The 18896-nt window shown below is 35.2% G+C and overlaps 1 protein-coding gene across 2 annotated transcripts in view; it reads left to right on the top strand.

The window, feature by feature from the left end:
* Positions 1–18896, top strand: part of Ptbp2 (polypyrimidine tract binding protein 2) — a 64968-nt gene that overhangs the window by 35097 nt on the left and 10975 nt on the right. For both annotated transcript variants that reach the window (XM_028752183.1, XM_028752181.1), the window contains exon 8: positions 7470–7665. In XM_028752183.1, the coding sequence (XP_028608016.1) occupies positions 7470–7665 (196 nt within the window). The remainder of the gene's footprint in view (positions 1–7469; positions 7666–18896) is intronic.

Below are 18896 nucleotides of genomic sequence, written 5' to 3'. Positions count from 1 at the left end.
AATTACCTCTTGTCATGATGTTATTGAAAATTCATAAACTCCTTTGCTTCTTAATGCCTAAAGCTTTCTTTTTAATTTATTCAGTTCTGCTTTTACTATTTAACTTCTTTTGCCATGTTATTTCATTATTAAATCATTAAAAATTAATATTAAATAATGTTATGAAACTATTAAGTCAGTTTTTTATCTTAGTCTTACCTAATTTTTTACTTTTGATTCTTTTATTTTCATACTAATCATGTTCTCTAGTATTTCATTGATTTCTCCAGGTCAAGATTGCCCATCTGAAAGTTGGACCGGTTTTTTTATTGTTTCATTTCCTTTGACCTACAGTATCAGATTTGGCCAGTAAACATGCTTCCAATAACAAAACATCTCTGTTAGTAATAATGGCATGATTGTAATATAGCATCTCTCCACTTTCTTGATACATTATTTATCAATTTTTCAGGTATTTTAGTCATAACCTACTTGTTCTCAGGTTATATAATCTTATTTTACTATGTTTTTCTTTTCACACACCAGTTAACTATTAGAATTCTTTCTTGCCCAAAATACTTATTCTTCATATGCCTTGCCTCCTGTATTTTTAAAGTTTGTATATTAGTGTGGTATGAGATTATGCTATTGGAAATGACTAGAGACTATGATTTTTTTTATGGCATTTTCCATAATGTCAAGTGGATTTATGAATTGTGCATGGTTTTTTATGTGTATTTTATATATTTGTTGTGTCTGTATGTATCTCTTATCTGCTTGATCCAGAGGAAAGTGTTGAGAAAGGATCAGTGAACTGGAGTTTGTTTAGAGTGTATGTTCCATTTATTGCAGAAAAAATAGTTTATGTATCTTGTCTAAAATAATCAATAGTTATTATTTGATATTAATATGATAAAATATCACAATTGTTTTATGTATTTGTGTGTGTAGAGAAACATCCGACTATATGTGTTTGTGACTATTTTATATATACTCACTGACGTTTTCTATACAGATGTCTAAAGTGATAATTTTAAGAGGAATATATCTTCTTAAGTATACATTCTTGTAGCTGAACCTGTTAAAGAAAACAGCATTCACTTTCCACAACACTTCCTTGTCCTGTACTTTCTTTTTTGTCATGTAGACTACTTGGGAAACCTTTTGATGACCTTCGCAGTCTGCATTCTTTGTGCCTTTATTAAGGGTGAACCTAGAGAATATTAGAGAGAACATTACTTAGTATCGTATCCTCTGACAATTGAGACTGTTTTGTATTTTGTGAATGTAGTCAGAAAGTAGTCATTCTTCCTGGGAAAATCTCTTCAGATCCATACCTCCAGCCCACTCCCCATCATCAGAAAGTAGTCATTCTTCCTGGGAAAATGTCTTCACATTCCAGCAGTTTTACACAGAGCTGGGGATGACACTTTAGTCAGGGTCTTTTCTCACTCTAATTTGTGAATTTTGTTTTAAAGTCAGATGGGAATGTTAGCTGTTTCTAGCAAAATCTAGTCTTTATCCCTGTGTTTAGGCATATATGCCATTCTTAAAGAAGGCATATATGCTTCGTCACCTCTCTAGTATCAATAAAGAACAGATCCATAAATTTCATCTTTTGCTTCCTTCCTAAGGCTGTATTTATTAGTAATAATGGCATAATTGTCTTATCTACTTTGACTTATTTTTCCATTGTCACCGCTTATCACCAGGATTTCAAATATGTGCAAGTTTCTAGTAAATTCAAATCTTGCTGCTCTACATGTCTCTCCATCCTTTCTTCTCTGTTTTCATTTATAAATCAGATTTTTTATATTTATTTATTTATTTATTTACACTAGATTTTATTTACCCCCATCCACCCTCTGACTGTTCCACATCCCATACCTCCAACGCACCCCTCTGTCTCTACGAGGCTGTCCCCACAACCTATCCCTCACCTCACATGACCGCTAAACTCCCTAGGGCCTCCAGTCTCGTGAGGGTTAACATGCATCTTCTCTGACTGAGTCCAGATCTGGCAGTCCCCTGCTGTATATGTGTTGGGGGCCTCATATCAGCTGGTGTATGCTGCCATTTTGGTGATCTAGTGTTTGAAAGATCTTGGGGTTCCAGATTAATTGAGACTGCTGGTCCTCCTGCAGGGTTACTCTCCTCCTCAGCATCTTTCAACCTTTCCCTAACTCAACCACAGGGGTCAGCAGCTTCTGTCTGTTTGTTTATTGGTTGTAAATATCTGCATCTGACTCTTTTAGCTGAGTGTTGGGTCTCCTGGAGGGCAGTCATGATCGGTCCCTTTTTGTGTGAGTGCTCCGTAGCCTCAGTAACAGTGTCAGGCCTTGTGTTGCGCACGTCTGTTTTGTCCTCCTCATTTCTCTGCACACTGTAATTTGGTTTCATCCATAGTTGTCTGTCTACCTTTCAGCTGTCGGTAGTGGTCATTACAACAGTACAAATGCAGTAGTCATTTTCAGTTTTTATCTTGCTTACAATCTGTGGCTAATAATTTGACACTCCGACTCTTTTTTTCCCCCTTCCTGGTTTCTGATACTTTTCCCTAGATTTCTCCTTCTTTCTTTTCAGTTGTCTTTTTCCTTTCACACTCTGCTTGTGTTTGGCAGACAGCTTAGGTATCTTTAGTGCTTTTGTCAACTTGTCTAGCTCAGAACTTTACTAAAAGATCTAGACAATCGTTCCCATTGCAACTTGCGGTTCCAAGTGTTCCCTGTGTCTCGTAGTGCAGGATGCCAGTGTCATTGTCATTAACAAGCTTGTCTTCCATCCTGTTTTCAGACATTGATTCTGATTCCTGAGTTCCTATCTGTCTGTCCTTCAACTGTTACTGTCCTAGTTTAAACCTGTGTTACTCAAAAAGTTTTTTCTGATTTTTTTTAACTTATGCCAATGTACAAAATCACATATTTGTAGCTGTAGTTTACTTAGTGCTGGTACTAATAGAATGTTTTGTGTGTTTAAAAACAAGTAATGCTGTATATTTTCTCTATTTAATTTTAATTACACATATAGGCTTCATTATAACATTTATACCTGTATGTAATATAGTTTAATCACACCCATATTTATTGATTACCCTTTGTTGTTCTCCCATTCCTGTTGACCCTTCCAGGAACATATGTGAGGGATTATTACAGGAGCAGCAGTCTTAATTACTTTTTCATTGTTGTGTACACACAACATGACCAAGGAAACTTGTAGAAAACTTTACTGGAGGCCTTATTCTTCTCTTTTTCAACAATTGGGTACCAAGTATTCAAACATGAACCTATGAGAGCCATTCTCACTTGAACTACCTGTAGGTGCAACTTACTAGTTCTTACACTACTGAAGAAAATGTCTCTCCCTAGTAATCATAAGTGCCTGTAGATCTCACTACCCCCTTCTTTCTTCTTGATGGGATGTTGGCAGGTCTAGTCTTGTACAGATCTTGTGCAGGTAATTTTAGATGCTAAGCACTCAAGAGTGCAACATCATATCATGCCCAAAAGACACTTTAAGTAACATTCTACCCCTTCACTTGGCTCTTACATTCTGTTATGGTCCCTGAGCCTTTAAGAGAGTGATACAGTTTTGTTTCTTAGTGCTTAGCACTTGTGTCTCTGTAGTTAATTACTGCTTGCTGCCAAAAGAAGCTTTTCTAAGGCAGAAGTGACACTTAACACTTACGGACATAAATTTTTAGATGAAGTTAATAACAACATGTCCATTTGATTCTGGTAGACTATTTGACACAAACTCATTTTATGCAGAATGACCCGAGCTGCTTGTTCTTGACCAACAGTGCATAAAAGTTTTCTGATCTAAGCCATCAGGATATCATCTGATGTCAGGGTCATGATATTTGGCTGAAATTCATTACTTCAGAATCTTAGGTCATTCCCAGTGGTTGTTTGTTGTTCAGATTACATGATGATTTCAACTTAGGCATACTACTTACTTTCTCATTGTCTGTCCTTCAGTGACTATCTTTTGTCTTTAGGCTAAAGTCTATAGTCATCAGCATGGCTTAGGAGATTAAATGTTGGCTTGTTTCCTAACTCTCATTTTCTTCTTTTTCATTTGCATCAAACGTCTTTAAATACTTAGTAGGCATGCTTTCTCTGATCTTTGAGGCTTACAGTGTGCTATGTCATTGGTTAGTACTCCTTTTCTTTTCACTTACTTTTTTACTTTTTTCTTCAATCAAATTCTAGTTTAGAAAATTCTTCATGGAGAACTTGGCTTTTGTACTTTGAATTAGAATGGCTTTTTTATAATTATTTCTTAGAGACCTGTGTTTGTTAGTGTGAGTGGACGCTGTATCTGCTTTGTTCTCTGCTGCATCTGCTGAGCATTGACATTTGAGGTGGTAAACTGAAGCCGTGACAACAGTCCTAGTTATCATAGAGTAAAGGTCTTCAGGTTTGTGTAAGAAATACTCATATGCAGTATACTAGCAAAGCAAAGAAACTCTTTCCATGGCTGCTCAATAACAATTTTAACATTGGAATGTGTAAAACTAATTGAAGCATGTAAATGCCCCATTTTAAAGGTTATTTTTTGCAGCAAAGTTATAACAACAACGCGTGAGTAGCAAATGTCTTTTTGCTTTTGTTATTTGATATCCATGAACTAACTGTATGTCCTTTTTTTTGTAGATGCTAGATAATGGTGCTGTGTTGTCTAGAATCTTTTTCATATTGTCATTTTGTTTTACCGTATTTGTGGGTTACATTTTAACTTTTAAGAAAGCAACAGTAAACTCAAATGCTTGTAGCACTAAAATTGTGTCCTTCAGTCTTGCTTACAAAGAACTCACTGTTTTATGGTGATGTTTTGAGAAATCTAATGTGATGGTGGTACTCTGTGGTGAGTTTGTTTGAACTTGTTTACTTAGCTTTTGGCTTTTACATTATGCATTTTGAGTTTATAGGAGTTCACAGTGAATCAGGAGTTTTAAAAGATTCTGCATAGTCTACCAGTGAGGAGTTTTATGTTCAAATAATTAATTTGAACTACTTAATTACTGTTAAAAGTCCAAGAGAATTTGGAACTTAGAGCCTCTCTAAAGAACACCCAGCAACCTCTCCCTAAAGCACGTGACATATAAGTAGTGCCTATTGAATTATCTGCATACTCCACTGTGCTCTTGTAATTGTCTATGATTTTAACATTCTCCTTCATTTTGATGCTTCTGCTTTATAAATTTTAGTTTACTGTGGCAAATTTTTCCTAATTATTTGTCCTCAATGTCTAAACTTTTTAAAATTGGTTATTTTATTTATTTACTTTCAAATGTTATCCCCCTTCCCAGTTTCCCCTCCACAAACCCTCTATCCCCTCTCTCCGCCTCTGTGAGGGTGCTCCTCCACTCACCCACCCACTCCTGTGTCAGTGCCCCAGCATTCCCCTACCCTGAGTCATAAACTTTTTTTGAAAGTAGGATTATTTGAGAAGCCTTTGCTTGCACACATAATCTTGAGCTTTAACTGGCAGTAGTCTTTGTTTTAGTGAGATCATTGTGTTCTAGTGGCTGCACCCCACCATAGGATTGGTGTGTATATTGCTATTCTTTCATGGGATTGTAAATATAGCTTGAAATGAAGCTTGCAATTCAACATGAATATTAATTTTTCAACATGAATATTTTTCTCCCTGACTTATAGTTACCTTCATACAAATTTTAAACTAACTAGATGCCTGTTTTTCTCTTCTTGTATGACACAATATATAAAATTTGTCTGGTTATTTCTCTGACTCTTCCCAGTCTGTGTGTAGCTCTGTGTCTTTTACCCACATGCAGATACGTTCTCAAAGTAAAAATTGAAGCTATCAAAGATTTCTAAAGGGTGTTGTAGTAATTGGTACATTGACTGTAGGTATTTTTGGCATTCTGCCTTAAAATCACATTAAAATAACACTTTGAAAAGTCTATTGTAGATTTAGTAATTTTCTGTCAGTACTGTTAGCAGTAACCTAGGGATGGTGATTCAAGCCAGCTCTAATGAGGTGATATGTACTCCTTGATAGTATTTAATTACCTACCTAGGGGTAAAGTTTTGCTGCTCATCTTGTGATAGACATTGGCAGCATTGATATTCACAGTGCCATTTAGATTTCATAGAGATCAAATTCTGTCACCAGGCTCACATTCTCCCAACAGGAATGACTTGACTTACTGTAAATTCATAGCTATTAGTGTGTTATATGTCTCCATAGGAAGATGCTGGGTTATTTTACATTAAATTCTTAATAAAGTCGATATATTTGGTATCTACCTTTATGTGGTATATTTTTTGTGTAATGATTTGCTTGATCCAAATGTAATTTAAATAATAATGTTTATGAGATATCTTTAAGTTAGTTTTTACTAGCCCTGTTATCTTATGATGGTGAATTTTTTTTGCTGCTTTTCAGCTCAGTAAAATTTTTGTATATTGAGGAATTATTGTTCCAGAGAGTAAGAATATTTCAATGTCTGAATGAATTTCAAGCTTAATATACTTAAGCTACTATAGAAGTTTACTTTTCCATTAACAAGACATTTTTATTCTTATGATCAAAATTAATGTTATGTTCGCACTTAGTTTGTTTTTCTATAATATACCTTGTGGGACTGGAAGTAATTGATATACAGTAGCAAAAAACTAATCATGGCTGGGCAGTGGTGGCGCACGCCTTTAATCCCAGCACTTGGGACGCAGAGGCAGGCGGATTTCTGAGTTCGAGGCCAGCCTGGTCTACAGAGTGAGTTCTAGGACAGCCAGGACTACACAGAGAAACCCTGTCTCGAAAAAACAAAACAAAACAAAAACCTATAATCATAGTAGTCAGTAATTCATGATAAACTTTCACATGCATGATCTTTTATTGAATCCCCGCAGTAACCTTTAAGGAAGTTTGTTGGCCCTAATTTCTATCTGCTGTATTTTGCTACACTGATACTCAGAATTAGTAATGGTGTTACAGTGATGTCATTAAGTCTAGATTTTTAACTGTAGATAGCACTCTATTTTATTCCAGAATTTCCTGGAATGACGTTGGCTTTTCTAATTTCATTAAGATATTCTGATTCAGGTCCAACAGTCCATCTTAAGGAAGTACTTGTTCTTACTTCATTTCATGGCAGTTGGTACACATCTTGGGGCTGCATTTATTTGTATGAGGCAACTTCCTATAGTGTGGTGTCCAGTAGTAGTTGTATCAACTCATTTTAGTGTTATCATTAGGACTGACTGTATGTTTGGCTATTACCAGTTTTATTTTTTTAAAGCTGTTTACAGCTTTTTATTTTATTTAAAAGTGTTGCATTGACGATGACCTGGCTGTATTTTAGAGTTAAATAGCATTGCCTATTTAATGAAGGCAGTGAGTGGCAGAAACTAGCGCATTTAGAGCAGTAGCATGGCTTGATGGATGACATTTGAATCCTTTTCCTGTTTTTGCTAATTTTCAAATTTATGATGGCTGATACATATTATTCACTTTTACAGGCCCTAGATGGTCAAAATATTTATAATGCTTGCTGTACCCTAAGGATTGATTTTTCCAAACTTGTGAATTTGAATGTAAAATACAACAATGATAAAAGTAGGGATTATACACGACCTGATCTTCCATCTGGAGACGGCCAGCCTGCATTAGACCCAGCCATTGCTGCAGCGTTTGCCAAGGAGACATCCCTTTTAGGTATGACTTTTACTGTCTGTACCATCTTTCCTCCAGTGCTCACTGGGAACGTGCCTGTTAAACTACTGTGAGTATAATTAATCTTGGATTTTACACCTTAACAAATGATGTTCATATTTTATGAGTTTTGTTCTTGTGTATTCAGAGGGTTGTATGAATTCCATTACGAGGAAGCCTTTAACTTCCTGAGGATAACTAAAAGTATCTTCATCTTACCCTTTTTCATCACCTCACTTTTCCAACATACAATCCCCTAAAATAAATGAAGAAAAACTGGAATGAAAAGAATGTTATTATCATTGTATGCTTCAGATTTGATGTCCTAAACCAAAGGTTTTGATGTGTTCTTGTTAGGGTTAATTTGATTGCTTTAACTGTATGCAGAATTAACAAAGTATTAACAAAGATAAAAATAGGAGTCCATGGGTGCATGGAGTTTTTTTTTTTTTTAAGTATACTGTACCACAAATGTTGAAAAATTGTACATGAAATTTTTCTAGAACATGTGTCTTGCTCTTCCTTTGGATTTGGTTATATATATTTTACCTTATCCTACAATGGATTTATGCTACTTACATAGAGGACGGTGTAAAATAAGCAGCTGGATGTTGATTGACCGAAGATTGGGGAAAAATGTAAGTTAGAATAAGCAAATTGATAATGACAAATTACTTTTGTATTTGTAATACTATCTTGATTTTTATTTATGTGTGGATGTTTTCTCTGCATGTATGTTTGTATACCACATTTGTACAACGCCTGTGAAAGGCAGAAGAGGGCATCCGATTCTCTGGAACTGGAGTTTACAGACTATATATGTGTGTGTGTGTGTATATGGATAGAGTGGTGGATGGCTATATATATATATATATATACACATATATATACACACACACATATGTATATATACACACACTCACGCATATATATATGCGTGTGTGTGTGTGTGTATATATATATATATGTATGTATGTATGGCTAGCTGCCATATGAGTTCTGGGTATGTATGTATGTAAGGCCAGCTGTCATATGAGTTCTGGGTATGTATGTATGGCTAGCTGCCATATGAGTTCTGGGTATGTATGTATGTATGTATGTAAGGCTAGCTGCCATATGAGTTCTGGGTATGTATGTATGTATGTATGGCTAGCTGCCATATGAGTTCTGGGAACCAAACCCATGTCTTCAACAGGACAATAAGTGCTCATGACCACTGTGCCATCTCTACCCACAAGTAATAGTATCTTTTAAGTCAAGGTTACTGTCTAGAGAGAATCCAAGATTGATAGTTGAGAAAGAGGAAAGTAGCTCTTAAAATTTTAGTTTATGTCTATCATTTTAAAAAACCAGATGATTGTTGAAAATACTTATTGTGAATATGTAACAACTATGTTCACTTATAAATGTATAAATGATTTTTATGTATATGAAATGAGTCTAATGTTCAAGAGTGCAGTTAATTTTCAGGAGGAAATACAAAACTAACGACTCATTCATTTGCTGTCTCTAGCACCATACACTGCTATTTATTGTAACTAAAAATAGTTGGTATATGCTTTAGATTGTTCCAGTTAGCAGTGTTCCTGACAGAATTTTATTTGCAGTGTAGGTATGATTGAAGCCTTAGTTGAGTCATAGTTCACAGTTTTTAATGACAGTGTCAAGATTGAGATATTATTATGGTAGGCAGCTTTTAACTTTTTACTAGACAGAACTTGTATGAAAAGAATAAAAAGGCCTTCTGTAATTATAGCTTCTGGTTTTTAGACATTCTTCTAAACACTTCACAGGTATGTTAGTGAAACCTTAAATAGCCAAACAAACTAGGTAGTAGCAAAGTAGCAATGATTTTATAGTCTACAAAATTAAAAATTAAGTACCATTTCATAAAGAAGTTATGGGTAAAATACTAAAACAATATTCTATTAAAACACTATTGATAACATGATAGGATTCTAAAAAGCCGTGTGTATGTCTGGGTGCTAAGTAGAGGTGTATTTTTCAGGTCATTTGGAATTTTCTCGGGAACTGAATCACTCTTGTGATCTTAAGGCTTTGGTGAGAAAATATTAAAATAAAAAATTTTTCATAGCATGGCACTGGAGATGACTCAGTTTTTAAGGTGTTTGCTTTGTTGCTCGGAGTTACTAAGTTTGAATCTCAAGTACCTGTAAAAAGCCTGCATAATAGTCCCCATTTTTAACCTCAGGGTGGGGAGTAGAGAAGGGGACAGGAGGAGATGGAGGATCCCTGGAACTCATTAGCCAACCTAATTGGTGAGTTCCATATTTGAGGAATTAAGCTTGGCTTTTCTAAATTCTTTCATCTTTTATTTGTTTTAATTGTGCTATGTTCGTAAGTGACTTTTTACTTTATCCTCAAATGGTTTCAAAACTTCAATTATAGACTCTGTAAATTATGGTATTCACAAGAGATACATTCATACTAACCAGTTAAAGTTTTGACTTTAGGAAAAAAACAGCTAATTTAGAACTTTTAAGTAGAAATGATAATTTTAATAACTTATGGATATACTTAAAATCTTCATTTGTTATTTTTTGTTTTTTTTTTTCTGCTGCAGTACAATAAAACTTTGAAAGTGAACATTAAAGTATTTTTATTAAAAATTTTCACCTTAAATTATTTTCTAAGATTATACTCCTAGAATTATTGAATAATAAAGACTATTGATAGTTTTACAAATTTCTTTCTGGAAGATATGTATTAATTTGAAATAACATAAATGGTGTAGAAGGCTGTACTTTTGCCCTGTCAGCACACCTTTCTTGGTTGAGACAATGTCACTGTGTCAAAAGAGCTGCTGGAAATATGCTTGGTTCCCTGGTTGGCCCTGTACTCTTGATTTTTCTGCCACAGCATTACTAATACTGAAACAACTGTTTTGTTTTGTTTTTATTCTTGGCCTCTTTCTTTTTTTCAAAGCATATTGCATTACTGCAGGAATGTATCATTAATTATAAACTATTTTGAAGTTTTAAAATACTTGTTATTGGGCTGTAGAGATGGCTCAGCAGTTAAGAACACTGCCCCTCCAGAGGGTCCTGAGTTCAATTCCTAGCAACCACATGGTGGCTCACAGCCATCTGTAATGGGATCCAATGACCTCTTCTGGTGTGTCTGAAGAAAGTGAGAGTGTACTCATATACATAAAATAAATAATTCTTTAAAAAAATACTTGGTATTTATAATTTTCAATTGTGTGGAATCTTTCAGCTGGTGTGTTAGGTAGTTCTTACAGCGTCCTACTGGAGACTTTTATGTTTGTTTAGAGTATGAGCTGAATCTTCAACTTTTTTTAGGTCTGTTACCTTTCAGAAAAGTATTTTTAGTAGCTATTCTCACTTTTTTAAAAATAAATTTTATGTCTTTTTAAAATTAAGGTCTTGATCTTGCCTTAACACCAATTGCAGTCTTGAACTGTAGTGAGGCTATAAGTCTATGCTGTATGGCCAGCTCAGTGCTAGGTTTCTGAAAAGCTGTTTCCAAACACTTTCCAGGGACATCTAGTGCTCCATTAGTGATGTCGCCACTATGAAATGATAACTGTCTTTTCTCTATTTTTTGCCTCTTAGGATATTTTATCGGGTGACTTCAGAGTACAACCAAAGTAATAGTGGCGAAATTCCTTTCTTGGTCAGTCTTTCTGATGCAGAACTACTGAAATAAATGCTACAGTACCCTTTTACTGAAAAGATGATGTATACTTAAATATTCTTTCAGATATATAGGGGTTCGCTTCACTTTTTATATTTAGCTGCTTTAATGAATGTCCTTACTTTTAAAAAAGATTTTATTTTAAACACTATTTTTAAACTATTACTTACATCTTGTTTCCCTCCATCTTTTACTAGGAATCATAGTGTTTTGGAAAACGTGGTTTATTCAGAGACAGGAAACACAGTACTTTGTAGATACTTAGGAATGTAACATCTAAATACATAATCATAAGCTTAGGAGTGTACTTATTCACTCACATACCTCTTTCAGAGAACAAGGTGATCAAAATTATTGACTATAAACCGAGGCCTTATGATAATGTTTGTCAAGGTAAATGTTAATATGTTAAGAGGTGGGTAGCCTTGGAAAATTGCCATGTTGCCACTTGAAAATATTAAAGCAGCTAATTCCTCAAAAGAATAGAGCTTGAGTAAAATAACACCCATTTTTAGAATATCTGTATTAGCAGAGGGTGACCAGTTGATGATAATGAAGAGATAGAATACTTCATGAAGGTTGATTTGTACTTCATGTGTAATGGTGCTTTTCCAGATGTGCTGGCTATTGACATTACCACTGAAAATCAGTGCGAGTGGCCCAAGGTGTTCATATGTTTTTAATATCCAAAACATTTTAGTGAAGCAAGAGTTGAAAATTAACTGCTATTGGAATTTTTTATACCAAATTTTAGTTATTTATTATGTCCTCTTAAAAAGACATAATAGCCATTGCACAGCATTTTAATATTTTTTTCATGTCATAATTTACATGGTATAATTCTGATCAAATGTTAATTATTATTAAGCTAGGTTTCTCCCTTTTATGTGCAATCTTAAAATTTCCAAGTATATTTAAAACTTTGGAAGCTTTTTCTTTCGTTGCTTTTGAATGGGTCATTCAGATGGTAATATTTTATAAATTGCATTTATATGTCAATCTTCCATGTCTTAGAATGAATCCCACATTCCTGTATTAAGATCAGTAGTGATCACTGAGGATTTACTTGTTTTTTTTTCTATTGTGTTTTAAATCAAAGTCACATCTTAACTATCACCACAATATCCTTAGATTTCTTACCGAAACATAATTTATCTACCTCATCAAGAATTTCTGCTTAATTCAGTAAAAACAAGAGTCTCACTATGTGGTCCAGGTTCTTATCTGGTCTTGCAAATTGCTATGTAGAACAGACCACCTTCAAACACACAAATGTTTTGTTCTTCAGCCTCCTGCATGCTGAGATTCCATGGTTTCCTGTGTTACCAACCCAGGCAGTGGATTTTCTTTCTCCCTTGTTTTTAAATTTATTTTTATTGAAAACAGTTTTTCTCTCAGATAATATATCCTGATTATGCTTACCTCTCCCTCTCTTTCTCCCAGTTTCTTCCCACCCTCTCCCAATCAAATCCACTCCTTTTTTGTCTTTCAGAAAACAAAAAGTCTTTTAAAGGATAATACCAAGACAAAACAAAAACACATCAGCATAGAACAAAACTAACAAAGAAAAATTCAAGAAAAGGCATAAGAAGTAGATATAGACACAGAAACTTACTTGTTCACGCAGGAATCCCATAAAAACACAAAACTGGAACCCATATAAAGGTCATGTAGTGTAATGAAAGAAAAAATAAATTTAAAAAAGTAAAATAAAAAAAGGAGAAAAGGACTATGACATGACATGAGACAAAGAACCTCTTAAAGACAGGAGTTCATTTTCTATTGGCCATCTACTGTTGAGCTTGGGGCTGCCCTTAAGAGTAGTTTGTTTTTTCAGTGAGAATCCCTTGAAGAAAACTAATTTTCATTCACCAGAGGTTATCCATTGGAGATTGCTTCTGGGTTAGGGATGAGGCATATTTCCACTTCTGCTTTCAGTTCTAGGACCCTATCTGGTGCAAACCTGAACAGACCTGTGCATGCTGCCTCACTCTGTGTACATTGATCCTATTGACTTACAGGGTCTTGTGACCTCAGTATCCTTCTTCCCCTCTGGCTTTTAAACGTTTTCCACCTCCTCTGTTCAGTTTCCTGAGCCCAAAGGTGAGGGATTTGATTGAGACATACCTTTTGGGGCTTAACGTGCCAAGGTCTCTCCCTCTGCACATATTGTCTGACTGTTGATCCATGGTTTTGTTCCTGGCTACTAGGTAGCAATTTCTTAATATGTCCAAATATCTAACCTGCATCAAAATTTCTTATTTCTAAAGGTATTTTCTTATGTTTGTTTGTTTTTTAGATAGAATCTCACTATGTAACTCGGGTTCCTGTGCCAGTCCCTGTATTTAAAAAAAAAAAAAAAAGTTTTTGGTTTGTTTTTGTTTTTTTAAGGTAGATTCTGAGAGAGATAATTGATGTTGGTTATTTTTATCTATCTGCATAATTTCTTTTTATACTGTGATAAGCCCTCTTCTCTGTCCCAACTTGAGTTTTATTGATTTGATTAAAAAAAAAGCATTAAATTAAGCTTTTAGAAAGTTGCTAGTTATACACTGCTCTGATTGTTTCCCTGTAGTGTCGTAATTTCCTTCTCTATTCACTGCATTTGGGCTTACTACATGTCTGAAGAAGACACGTAACGTCTGGTTCCTCTATGGCTCCTGACTTAGTTGTACTGGACAGTGATTGTGACTTAATATGCTAGGAAGGACCTGGTCTTTCATCTGTGTGTGTTCAGAAAACAAGAATTAAAGATAGTATCTAGTATTTTTTTAGTTAGTTTAGTGGTTGCTGCTTTTACTGAACTGTTAGTAGAAAAAATGCTTAGAAAGATGGAAATGCTGCTTGTTAATTTTGTGAATCAGAAGGCCTTTCAATGACTGAGACAATGCTGGATTTAAGTACCTTTTAAAAAGACATGCTAGTGAAGAGTTGTAGACACATGAATCTAGATACAAGCATCATTGTCTGTCCTGTCTCCCATTATTTAGTTCCTGTTTAAAAATTTGACTCCCCTGTTAAATACCTAGACTGATCCTTTTCAGGATAGTTTCTCCCTGCAGAATAACTAGAAAAATGCCAGTTTAAAGAAAAATCACTTCAGATTCTACTTCTATTTAAAGTTCTTTATGTCATTTGTTGTGGCAGAAACATTTAAAACACAACCATTTACTAAGTGTTTCAGTCAGAGATAGATTCATCGAGAGATGTTCTCATAAGATTGTAATATAGGTAAAACATGCTACTGTCTAGTAACATGGTATCATGATAGACTATGAAACAGTTGTGCTGCCCACTGTATAAACATATAGTGAATATAGTTAATGTGCAGTATATAATATTTGATAATGTTGTTGAATGACGTGCTGGCTTCTATCATACCTTTTAAAGATTATTTTAGAAAAGACTCGAGTAACTTGGAAAACTTACTGTAAGAGAGTGTCTCATGTAATTCCAGGAGCAGTCTTATGCGTCTTGTGTTTGTGTATGATGTATGTTCAAAGATGATCTGAGAAAATGTGGATTCTTGGTCTATTAATCTGTGATTTATTTTACTATAGTTGAAGTTTTAAAACTCTGTCTTAAGTCATCTTAATTCTTTTAGAAAAGAAGTTGGGGAACAACTGTCATGACACTAGACTATAATCTCAGAACAGGACCAAGAAGATTTAGTATTTTTAAGGCTGAATAGTCTGAATTCTGTAACAGTTCGCTTTAGCCTTTGGCTCTAGAAGATTTGTTAAAATGAAACCACGCTGCAGACTTAGTTGTAAGCTCACTATAGTCATGTGCACGTGTAATCCCATTGGGGAGGCTGAGGCAGGAGTGTCATGAATTCAGTATGTGTCTGGACCACTTCACCAGAATAATAAAATGGCAATTATGTATTTTTAAAAAATGAGTTACAAGTGAAATGTATGAAACACAGAAAAGCTTTCTAAAGATGCACATTACACCTGTGCAGTTAGTGCAGCGGAAGGTGACAGCTTGAGGTGAAGGTTATGCAGGAGAGGTCATCAACGAGAAAACATAAAATACCTACAGAACATTTCAATTAGATTCTTGATTTGAAGCATTTTTTCATATTACTTAGAACAGGAGAATACTAAGGTTTCTTAAAGCGTTTGTATTCTAGTGGGAGGTGATTACCAAGAATAATTTTGGTTAGAGGTAAATATACGTAGTGTTGTTTTGTGTAGAGTGAAATGTGTGATTCATGATCAGAAATACCTGATGCATCTTCCAAAGGAAGAATCAGGAGGGTCTTATGAGCAACAGGTACAGTGTAAGCAATACAACATAACGTCTACACTCTGTTTCGTGAGAGACAAATTTTTGAATGGCACATAAAATAATTGGGAAAATACAAATGAGATGATGCTACAAAAGGTTACAGAGCAAGATCTTAAGAATAATGCTATCTGTGGAATATGACTTTTATACTGGATTTATTAGCCTCTTAGCATCAAAAGCTTATCAAAAGATACACTTCCAAGCATTCTGTTTCATGAAGATATAATTATCCAAAATGCTAATTAAGAACCTTTACTAAAGGACCTATCAGTTGCCTTAATAATTGAATAAGGATGATCAGTTTATTTTTTAAGAAACTGGCTTCGTGGTAAATCTGGGAACTAAAAACAGGAGTACTAGATGCTTTTTTCTTTTTTCTTTTTGTTTCAAAGACTCTAAGATAACATGAAATGAAAAAACAAAGGTGGGGAAAACTAACTGTAAATACATTATATTTTAATACTAGTTATTTATAAAGAATGAAATGTGAAGATAACTATGAGACAAAAGGGAATTTAGTGTAGAGTTTGTTTGCTTAAAGGCAGGGTCTCACTGTGGAACCTAGGCAGACTTGGAATACCAGGCTGGCCTCCAGCTCTGAAGGATCCATGTGCCTCTGACTTCCAAGTACTGGAATCAAAAGCATGCACCACCATGTCTAATCTAATCTAGAATTTTGACTTTTATTCTGAATTTTGGCAAAGCTTTAGGGAGCTGTGAATTTAGAAGCCAGAGATTAATACTTAAAACTTTACAATTTTCAAAGTATAAGAGAACAAGATTAAATGGTTGAAATAAAATATTGGAAGTACATAGTACACATTTTTTTATTGTATTAAAATGAGATTGAGATTTGGGAAGTAGCTCAGTGGTAGAGCGCTTTCTTAACAATTGCAAAACCCTGGCCTGAGTCTCCAAGCACCTAAAATAAAAAGTGATGGCTGTAACAGGATTAAAATCAGAAGTGGCTCTTCAATGTACTATGTACTATGTACTTTATACAGAAATATAAACCACATTAGGAAGGAAGTAGATGATACAAAAAAATTACCAAACCCACAATGAATTAATGCCCAAAAGATGTTGTCATAGGAAGGAGAAATAGCATGATAAATAAAGCATTACCCAAGAGGGAATGTTTGCAGTGTGCTAGAATTCATAAGGATGAATTTGAAGTCCAGCTTTCCTATGTTGAAAATCTGATGTAGCTTCACTGTATGGCTTACACATTTGCAATGAGCATAATGGTGATAATCCTGCCATCTACAGCTATTACGAGAATTAAATATGACACATCTGAAGGGTTTTCCCAGTGCCTAGCGTATAACAAGTGTTTGTTTTTCAACCTAAAATCTAGAATCTGTTGTAGATTGGATCAAGAAATAATGAGAATATTGAAGCTTAGAAAACAATGCCTTTTTGTAGGAACATTGTGAGACTAGAAGGGATTTTTATCATGTTCTTTTTTTTTAATTTTTTTATTGGATGTTTTATTTACATTTCATATGTTGTCCCCTTACCCCATCCCCCACCCACCAGGGAACCCCCTATCCCCTTACCCCTCCTCCTTCTCTGTGGATGTAACCCCTATCTACGCCCCCCCCCCCTTCCCCACCCTCAAAATTCCCACCCCCTGGGGCGTCCAGCCTTCATGAGGTCAAGGATCTCATCTTCCACTTATGCCCAGCAGGGCCCTCCACTCTTACATATTCAGCTGAAGCCCTGGATCCCTGCCTAAGTGCTCCCAGGCTGGTGGTTTAGACCCTGGGAGCTGTGGTTGGTTGGTATTGTTGCTCTCCTCATGGTGCCACAAACCCTTTCACCTCCTTCAGTCTTCACTCTAACTCCTCCATTGAGAACCCCATGATCAGTTCAATGGCTAGTTGTGAGCATCTGCCTCTGAATGTCAGACTCTTGAAGGCCTCTGAGGAGACATCCATATCAGGCAGTTATCAGCATGCACTTCCTGACTTCCACATCAGCATCTACCTTTGGTGACTGCACATGGGATAGATACTCAGGTGGAAAGGTCTTCAAATGGCCCCTCCTTCAGTTTCTGTCCCTCACTTTGTCTCCATATTTGCTCCCTTGAGTATTTTGTTGCTCCTTCTAAGAAGGCCCGAATCACCCCCACTTGGTCTTCCTTCTTCATGAGCTTCATGTGGCCTGTGAGTTGCATCTTGGGCATTTCAAGGTTCTGGGCTAATATCCAATAATCAGTGAGTGAATACCATGTGTGTTCTTTTGTGATTGGCTTACTTCACTCAGGATGATAATTTCTAGTTCCATCCATTTACCTAGGAACCTCTCGAATTCAGTTTTTAATAGCTGAGTAATACTCCATTGTGTAAATATACCACATTTTTTGAATCCATTCCTCAGTTGAAGGACATCTGGGTTCTTTCCAGCTCCTGGCTATTATAAATAAGGCTGCTATGAACATAGTTGAGCATATGTCCTTGTTATATGTTCGAGCATCTTCTGGGTATATGCCTAGGAGTGGTATAGCTGGATCCTCAGGTATTGCTATGTCCAATTTGGGCCAAAACTGGAACAGTATGGATATTTTTTTTTAATGCTAGGGATATTTTTTAAAAAATTTTTTTCTTCAAAAAAATAGCTAGGAATCGTTTGAATGTTTAGAGACTGGGTCATCCCTTCTGTGACATTAGTAAAAGGTGTGACATTAGTAAACTTGTGAGTGGAGTCTAGTGGGAGGTTTTTGGATGATGTTTTGTGAAAGAATTGTTTTAGTGGTTCTTGAGAAAATGTTTCGGGAAAAAAAAAAAAGGACTGTCCTCTCCTACTTCTCTCCCCATGTGACCTCTGTCTTTTACATTACCTCTTTCTCTTCTTCTTCCTTACCACCAGTGGTGACCTAAAGGGGCTCTTATCACATGTGATCGCCTGTAAGCCAAATAAACTCCTTTCACAGTACTTAGTTTCAAGTTGTGTGTTACTGTAATAGAAGATGTATTAATGTACTTAAAGAGTTTGTCAATCATTAAAATTAGTGTCTCTTGCTAAAATTTAAATCGTATGCTTGTGACATTTTAAGCTTTACAAATCTTGTAAAATTGAATTAACATGCATTTATGTAGCAGTTACACTTTTATTGATGAGATAATACATTGCAAAACATTTTGTAGGTTTTCTTGTTGCCACAAGTACTTACTTAAAATCTAAAAAGTTTCTGTGTGATTGACAGAGTTAATTTTTCAGAGAAGAATATTTGGAAAAAAGCTTAAGTCTGTCTACAGAGG

Source organism: Grammomys surdaster, unplaced genomic scaffold (genome assembly GCF_004785775.1).
Source record: "Grammomys surdaster isolate TR1022 unplaced genomic scaffold, NIH_TR_1.0 125881, whole genome shotgun sequence".
In the NCBI taxonomy this organism is placed as follows: Eukaryota; Metazoa; Chordata; class Mammalia; order Rodentia; family Muridae; genus Grammomys; species Grammomys surdaster.
This window is presented reverse-complemented; position numbering and strand designations above follow the sequence as displayed.